We start from the raw sequence: 8,986 nt of genomic DNA, 5'->3' as shown, positions 1-8,986 counted from the left end.
CATTTTCTGTTGTTTGCTTATTTCTCACCACATATCAAATGCACAGGTAAGCCAGCATTGTTGACAGGGAAAGCAAATGTCCACGCAGAATTAAACAATTTTCCTCCAAGACTTTTCTTTTTTTGGTTTTATCCATGGTTAGCATACCGAGTTAGGTGGGGGTCTGCAACTCAAGATAAGCTACCTGCAGGGAAAGGCACCGCGCCCGTAGACGCAGTAGAATGTGACGCATTTTTTAGTTGACGAAATATTAAAAAAATATATTTTATTTCAGTGTCACAATATCACCTCGAACTCCAAGATAAGAGGTGTTCCCTTTGAAAGATTGTCCACTGTGCAACAACAAATACGTGTTCCATGTTTGTTTTTTTGTCAAAGCTACAGGGAGCCACTACAGAGGGGTTAAAGAGCCGCATGTGGCTCCTGAGCCGCAGGTTGCAGATCCCTGCTCTAGTCTAGAATATGTATACACACGGTGGTGCAGTGGTTAGCACTGCTTCCTCACATCAAGAGGGTTCTGCGTTTGATCCCGCTAGCCAGCTTGGGCCTTCTATGTGTTTAGAGTTTACATGTTCTCCCTGTGTCAGAGTGAGTTTTCTCCGGGTTCCTCCCACTGTCAAAAGACATGGATATTAGGTTTATTGTTGACTCCTTGCTTGTCTGCTGTCTGCCTTTATGCGTCAGCCCCGTGATTGCCTAGCGAGCTGTCCAGGGTGTACTTTTGCCTCTCTCCCAATGTCAGCGGGGATCAGCTCCACCCCCCGTGATTCTGTAAAGGATAAGTGGTTACAGGTCATGGATGTGATTATGTTAACAATGATCATAGTAACAAGGGGCAGTTGTAGCTTAAATCCTCCAGACCAGCAGGATAAATCTGGGTGGGGTCACATAAGCAAGGTCCCTGGTCCCTTAAACCCAACCCCCAGTGGAGCTGCTCAGTGGCCAGAAGATCAGACTGTGGTTGTACTGCACAACTTCCAGGTGTGAATGTGAAATTGGGTGAATGTAATCAAAGTGTTCCTTAAATAAATAAATTAATAAAAAGACATATACTGTACAATAAATAATATCCATTTTACTACACAGAGAATAGAGTACAGTGAGGATGAACAGCAGGGATCAAAGGCTGTAAAGTAGTGTATGCATGTGGGGAGTGTGTGTGTGAGTATATGTCTTCTGGCTGAGAAGCTTCATCTGGGCTGACAAGCTGTTAATAATAAATCATATGCCATGTTCCCATATTTACACCCTTCACTGCAATGAACACAACTCTCCTACATAGAGTCCTGACATAGAAGTGCTCCAAATGTAAATTAAAAAAATCCACATCTCCCACAAACTGTAGCCTCAAAACCGTCCAGTGAATTGTTTACAGCAACTTGTTCTGACATCATACTACAGTACCAATAACTAATGCACTGTCCTGCACTGATGAATGTATTCACCCTCCTCAGTTGTCATCGGGAGCATAGATTTAAGGTGGTTGACTCAGTTGGCCGTTATCATCTATTGGTAAGCTGGATCACCTCAAGGAAGTTCAAAATTGTTAGACGGTGATCTCTAGTGCCCGTAGTAATTATGATGGAAACAAAGGAGTAAGTCAGGTGATATAGTATAAAGAGCAACAAAGTCTGGGTCGGAGGAGGTCAAACAAACACAGGACTTTGCCCCGTATGAATGATAACGGCCATTTAATTGGCTGATAACAATAGAAACAGGTGATGTATTAACCACACATACATATGATTTTCACTTAAATAATTCTGAACACATTGTTTGAACTCTTAGTTTTAAGAAGAATATGTTTTGGACATATGAAAGCCATATGAGCCATAAGTCAGAGTGTTTCCCTCTGTGTTTATAGCCACTGACCTCAACATAGCAGTCGGAGAGCATCATGGGAGGAGCAGTGGTGGACAATGGACCTCCTGGGGTGAAGGCACCAGATGGCGGCTGGGGATGGGCAGTATTGTCTGGCTGCTTCGTCATCACTGGCTTCTCATATGCTTTCCCCAAGGCTGTCAGTGTCTTCTTCAAGGAGCTGATCCGAGAGTTTGACGTCGGATACACTGACACTGCCTTAATCTCATCAATACTGCTCGCCATGCTGTATGGCACAGGTAGACAAGGACAACACATGTCTGAAAGTGATTAACTGTTAACATCAAAATGCTAAATACTGTACTAAACATGTGTATACTGTGTACTTATGGATTCATTGTGTTTTCTTAGGCCCTCTGTGCAGTGTGCTGGTGAACAGGTTTGGCTGTCGACCGGTGATGATGGTTGGCGGAGTCTTTGCCTCGCTGGGGATGATTCTTGCCTCCTTTGCCACCAGTATCATACACATCTACCTCTGCACTGGAGTTATCACAGGTAGAGTCACAACAAACATGGACACAAACGTGTACATGTACATATCTATTATGTTAGTTTAGATGCTGATTAACTGCTTCTTGTTTTATTGCTTATTTTCTTTAGAATATGCAGCAACAATATTGATTAACATTACAAAAGAACCTACCTACATTTTAACCACCTGCTAACACAAAATATATTAATGTATTACTACTATTTTTGCAATGTGTGTCTTTTTTTCCCTGCAACTATTTTGTCAGTCGCACTGTCCATTCATCAAAGACTTCAAAGCAATATATCATGACAACTACTTTCTAAAGTTGCCATTCCATTTTGCTGTGGATATTCCTGCTCCCAAGCAGACAAATGTGGATATTATGTGTGTGCAGTTAGTATGAAGTCCACAGTAACGTAGCCATGCAGTGTGAGTGCAGTTTATTTGTTGGTGACTCACTGCTTGTAAAAATGAAGGCCCCAAAGCTAGCAGCTACATCAGGCTCCACAACATTCTCAGGACCAACTCCTTTCCAACACCAGTACTCAAACTTTACTTCTGCATATACAACTATAGACTTTTTTCTAGAGCTGGGTATTGAACCTCAATACTTTTTTGTATTAAAAACTATATTATACATATGTATTGTTTATGCAGAACAGCCACAATTATCTTGAGATGATACAAGGACCGCAAAGTTCCTCTTGTGTTCTATAGCCTTCTTGTACAATAACATAGACTTCATCATTTCCTGTTTCTGTGTGGTGGTGGTGTTCTTCTGCTATATCTGCCCTCCCCTTACACAGTGTTTTGCAAAGTGAATTATTTTTGTTACTTTGTCTCCTCAGGTCTGGGTCTGGCGCTGAACTTCCAGCCGTCTCTAATAATGCTGAATCTCTACTTCAGTGAGAAACGTCCTCTAGCCAATGGCTTGGCAGCAGCGGGCAGTCCTGTGGCACTGTGCTGTCTCTCCCCACTGGGACAGATCCTTCAGTTCCAGTATGGGTGGAGGGGGGGGTTCCTCATACTGGGAGGCATACTACTCAACTGCTGTGCCTGTGGTGCCCTCATGAGGCCCCTGCTGCCTACTCAGAAGCCCCTGCAGCTGGAGGAAAGCATTCCCATAGCTACAGAGGAGAAGAAACCCCAGCCAAAGAAGAAACTGTTGGATTTCAGCGTGTTCAAGGACAGCGGTTTTGTCATCTATACCCTTGCAGCGTCTATTATGGTGCTGGGCTTGTTTGTGCCTCCTGTGTTTGTGGTCAGCTATTCTAAAACCCTTGGCTATGAAGACACTAAGTCTGCATTGCTGCTCACCATCTTGGGATTTGTCGATATGTTTGCTCGGCCTGTGTGTGGACTCATAGCTGGCATGAAGTGGGTACGGCCCAGAAGTGTCTACCTGTTAAGCTTTGCTATGATCTTCAACGGTTGCACCGACCTCATAGGATCACAGGTAAAATGTGTTATTGGGTTCAATATCAATATAAAAAAGAAAAATTTGCAGAAACTAGAAACCACATCACTAGAAACCACCTATGTTGCCATCATACAGGTCCAAGAACTGAACCTACTCAGCTCATATTGGGGAAAAAGAAGGAAAAAATGTAATTTCAGTATCCTCTACACACCTGCATCTCTTGTTTCTCTCCTTGCAGGCGAAAGACTATGCAGGTCTGGTGGTCTTCTGCATCTTCTTTGGTATGTCGTACGGTATGGTGGGAGCGCTGCAGTTCGAGGTCCTCATGGCGATCATAGGGACAGAGAAGTTCTCCAGCGCCATAGGCCTGGTGCTGCTGATCGAAGCTATTGCTGTACTAGTGGGACCTCCTGGAGCAGGTCAGAGCATGTGAATGTGTGAGACACTGTAATACTTAATGCTTCTAATTTTAGGTTTTTGCCAATTCTGATGCCTCAGGATTGGTCATCAAGCAGGATATCTGCTGCAATTCTTCTGATTGTTTTATCTTCTTCAAAAGACTGGTTTTGCCATGCCCATATGTTGCAGAGGTGGTGTCGCAACCACTCCATGCATGGATGAACAGGAGATGGGATGTAACTACTTTGCCAGCTTTGTTAACAAGATCTTGAAATTTCAACACCTTCAAACCATTCTTTGATCTCTTTGCCTCTCAATGGAAGTATATATCAGCCATATTCTGATTCCAGTGGTACATCAAGAGGACAAGTACATCTCTGTCATTTGCTACTACACTTACTTCCCTTCCTTGTCTTGCAAATTGAAGGGCACATTCCACTATCATTGTGTCAGCATCTCCAGTACTGTTGTATACGATCTGACCATCAGCTTCCAAGCATCGACTCAGCAACGCGATGAACTGACTTTTGTTCTTTTCATGGTGCTTGTGATCTTTGATTGACAGACCCTGTTCGTAGCCATCAAACACGATGCAACAGTAGCCATACCTTGCACGCACATAGTTAGCATATTGTATCGTTATGTCTTTGTATGTCACCTTCTTCTGCCATTTCACTCTATGAATAAGGGCCCCGCCATCAAGAACATGCATAGCTTGTACCTTTTCAGCACACGGTTGTACACCATTTCCTAGGGATTTTTCTAGTTGTGCCTTTATAGTTTTACGTATTAAATTGTCCTTGAATAGTGAAGTTGGCATTGTTGTAAGCTCATAGCCCAAGTATGGAGCCATGTCTTCCTCTCTCTGTACAATAGCTAGCAGGTGATAAAACAGATGATTTGGGTGGATATGTACTTTCTGTTTTTCAACTTGATCACTTCTTTTAATAGATGCTTCGACGTACATTATCAAGCTTCTTCTGGATGTGTGCCCCAACCTCCTCTGTCTTGTCGCAGTTTACGCCATCACCATCAGATGCCGTTAAACGATAAGATAAGGACCGTAGTCTTGGCTCATTCAAATCAAATGGCTCGTGTTGGTTGAACTATTCTTGAATGTTGTGCAGGTCAGCGAAATCCCGGTTGCTCCTGGAAGTCCCGAGTTCCATGTGTTGTTCACTGGTTTTATGCTTTACATTTGTCATGGATGTCATAGCATCATGGACCCCGGCACACTTGTGCATGCTGTAGATCCACTGAAGGCGTACAGTCTCCGTCACACCCCGTCCTCTAGTCAGTCCTCCTCTGCTTTTGATGGATCGCATCATGACCTGTTCAATTGTAAGGTCCGTCCATATTCCTGCCCAGAAGCGATTGCTTCTGCGGACTGTATGGAATCCTTGGTCTGTGAAGCAATGGTATAGCCAGGGGTAATGAGTAATGAGTATTTGATGATTATTTTAAATGAGTAGCAAAGTAATTTAGATCCGCTCAGAGACTGAACAAACAAATTCCCCAAAGGGGGTTTTTTGCGGATTTTGGATATGTTGTTCTACTGCTCTTCTGCTTAGTTTTACACCAAAACCAGCTTTATACCATTTTTTTCCGGGTAGCACCTAATTTTACTCTTCAAGGACCAGACTATAAAGATACGGGATCAGGGACACATCGTTCCTCAACGTTTGAGCACCAAGCATTATTGATGTAAACCTCTCGTCTCACCGGAGTCCTGCGGGCTGCAACAGCTTGATTCGGGATGCCCCGATGGAGCCAGGTCTCTGTAGAGATGTGGGTGCAACAGGCTGGTTAGCCTGAGTCTTGTTCATGCATCTTAGTTTCCTATGAGTGATCAGCTCCCATCCCGGCTCTCGTTTATCACCTCGGTGGCGTTTGGTAAAACTGTTCTGGCTGGATGGTCAGAAGATGCCGTGGGAGGTGCTCGTCTCAACGTCTGCTGCACTCTATGCAATCCCCCTGCTTTCTTCTCTGATGTTGATGAGTATATGCCATACTTGTTCCAGAAAACACAACAATTAAAACTAAAATGTAGCCAAGTTCATGGCTACTGGCCGCTTTACAGTAAAATATTTAAAGTAAATTAGGCGTGCCAAAAAATATTGAATTTTGTATTATTGATTGTTTTATTCACATAGTTTTGCCTGGTTTTAAATAATCTAAATTAAACACATACATTTTCAAATAAATACATATTAAGTAAAAATATTTTGCCAACATATTGACCATGAAGAGGAATGACTAATGTGTGATAATTGACATAATGTCCCATCGTCAGTGGTCTACCTGGAATGAGAAATTGGCAGCTCTAAACTGACTAAATTGACTCTCACAAGATTGTATTCCAGAAAGTTTCCACTGACAATGTGTGGCAGATGGAAGATGGCTCAATTTTCAGCACACAACACTAAATCTAACCAACTGAAACAAGCCAGCATAATGACATCCTACTCTGTAAAGGGAAAACATTTTCTTCCCAAAATGGCAAATATGTATTGGTGTCATAAAGGTTCCCCTGTCAGCATAAACCAGCAGGCCTGCCATTGTTTATCTATCATTTATAAATAGAGAACCTTCAGTGTATACATTTTGTCACTGGCAACCAACGGTCTTCACTAATGTCAAGTGTTCTCAATATTCTCCTTGCAGTATCTGTTGAAGTAAAGGTGTTTCACTTCACAAGTCCAGCTTATAAACAACCAGTATCAGTCATTCTGATATTCTCATACTCTCCACCAGGTCGCCTCTTGGATGCCACCCAGGAGTACATGTACGTCTTCCTGTTGGCGGGCTGTGAGGTCACACTGTCAGCCTTTGTCATAGCCCTAGGTAACTTCCTTTGCATTGAGAGGAAAAAGAAAGATCCAGAGGCTAAGATGGAGATGGCTGTGACTGCTGCAGAGAAGGAGGAGCTGAACGGTGCGGTGGAACATGAGGAAGATCATGGTGGCGTAGAGGAGCCAAAGGGAAAAGAGATTGGAAACGTCTTTGAAAGCAGGGGGGGGAGGTGATAATGGTGAAGAAGATGGGGGAGAAGGGAATTATTGTTGTGAAGAATAAGACAAGTGATGAGAAAAGAGCAACTGTGCACCAAGAGGACATAAAAAGTACTGATGGGGATCGGTGGCAAAGAGATGGAGCAAGGAGCCACACAGAGAGGGAGGGGTATGAACAAAGTAGGGTAACAAAAGAGAGCTGATATTGCCCTTGAAATGAAAATCACAGTTTGATATAATGGATACAAGACAGACACTGTTGATTATCAATAAGTGGTTTTGCCTGAATTTGTTCTAATGCAGCATTTGGATGAGATTCACAATGTGTATTAGTGTTAAATGAAGAGTCCTAGACTGAAATATAGCAATTCCTTTGGGCATGAAAATGTCTCACTTTACTGGCAACAAATAGCAGCTTTTCTGGGTAAGATAACTTCTCTGTACTATGGTCAACTCACATTGCATTTTAGAAAAAAGAAATTCCAGTTGTGTACCTTCCTCAACAATGACAGATCCTGTTTTCTCCTTTCAGGACTCAAACTGTTCTCCTATCCGAATTTCCTAATGATTTCAAATAAGTTGACTAAAAAGATGCCACTCAATGGCCACTTACTGTTTTTTCTCAAGCTTTCAAACACATATCACAGCCTTTGCCACCAGATGGGGTTTGTACCCCCACAGTACCAAGGGAGTGTCCTGTCTTCATTGTGCACCAGCACAGATATTGAAGTTTAAGAGCAGGCTAAAGACTTTCCTTTTTGATAAAGCTTATAGTTAGGGCTGGCTCAGGTTTGCCTTGGATCAGCCCCTAGTTATGCTGCTATAGGCTTAGACTGCCAGGGGGACACCTCCCTGCTCTCCTCCTTCTCTTTCTCTATCCTCCCCTCCCTCTCTCGTCTTCTCCCTCTCTATCTGTATGCATTTATGTAAATGTATGTTACTAACTCATCATCCGGGGCATCATCCCCGGAGTTTCTGTGTCTCATGTGGCAGGTTGCCACTGATAAAGTTTACCTCTGGATCATGAATTGTGGCTGTGCCTGCTGACCTGGTCCTGCTGGACACCGGGAAGCCTTTTAGACATTTTCCTGGATTCATCCAAACTTTCTCTTTTTCAACACATCATTTCTGTCAAATGTTGTATTTGTACTATGTTGTTTATCCTGTACACACAACATCTATTGCACGTCTGTCCGTCCTGGGAGAGGGATCCCTCCTCAGTTGCTCTCCCTGAGGTTTCTTCTATTTTTCGCCCTTTAATTATATGGTTTCTTTTAGGAAGTTTTTCCTTGTGCAATGCGAGGGTCTAAGGACAGAGGGTGTCGTATCCTCTACAGTCTGTAAAGCACACTGAGACAAATGTGTAATTTGTGATATTGGGCTCTATAAATAAATTTGATTTGATTTAAAGTGTCCAGTGATTTGTGCTGCTGACTCCATGTGACACTTGAAAACTGATGAGTCAGACAGTGCAGTCAGGTGAGAGTCCCAGTGCGATGAATTCAACAGACTATGAACGCCATGTGATAACACCTTAGAAAACTTCATTCACTAATAAGGACTGATATTTGGTTTAAAGCTCTTGAAAAAGCCAGTAAGAGGACATTGTGTTAAGAATATATTGTCCTGATAAATTTCTGTAGTATACTTGAACAAACTTGAATTGTTAGTCTCAGTCCACCACATCAGTGTTGCACTCTGATGAATGCATGTCCTATGTTGACATGACTACTCTGTGAAGGTGCCTAATGCTGCAGGTTACACTTGGATCTGCAGTGCTACGTGTTGCCCCCTCCGGGTATC

At 42.9% G+C, this 8,986-nt stretch overlaps 1 protein-coding gene across 4 annotated transcripts in view; it reads left to right on the top strand.

Moving 5' to 3' along the window:
- slc16a3b (solute carrier family 16 member 3b) overlaps positions 1 to 8,036 on the top strand; it is a 9,533-nt gene extending 1,497 nt beyond the window's left edge. For 3 of the 4 annotated variants that reach the window (XM_029455613.1, XM_029455616.1, XM_029455614.1), the window contains exons 4-8: positions 1,865 to 2,120; positions 2,233 to 2,376; positions 3,202 to 3,809; positions 4,012 to 4,192; positions 6,927 to 7,198. In XM_029455613.1, the coding sequence (XP_029311473.1) occupies positions 1,898 to 2,120; positions 2,233 to 2,376; positions 3,202 to 3,809; positions 4,012 to 4,192; positions 6,927 to 7,198 (1,428 nt within the window). In that variant the 5' untranslated portion in view covers positions 1,865 to 1,897. Of the gene's footprint in view, positions 1 to 1,864; positions 2,121 to 2,232; positions 2,377 to 3,201; positions 3,810 to 4,011; positions 4,193 to 6,926 lie in introns of all 4 variants that reach the window. The other variant, XM_029455615.1, reaches the window with a different exon arrangement.
- Positions 8,037 to 8,986: the final 950 nt, after the last annotated feature.

The sequence above is a fragment of the Cottoperca gobio genome, chromosome 19 (genome assembly GCF_900634415.1).
Source record: "Cottoperca gobio chromosome 19, fCotGob3.1, whole genome shotgun sequence".
NCBI classification, from domain to species: domain Eukaryota; kingdom Metazoa; phylum Chordata; class Actinopteri; order Perciformes; family Bovichtidae; genus Cottoperca; species Cottoperca gobio.
Note: the sequence above shows the minus strand (reverse complement) of the source record. Positions and strands in the feature narration are given on the sequence as shown.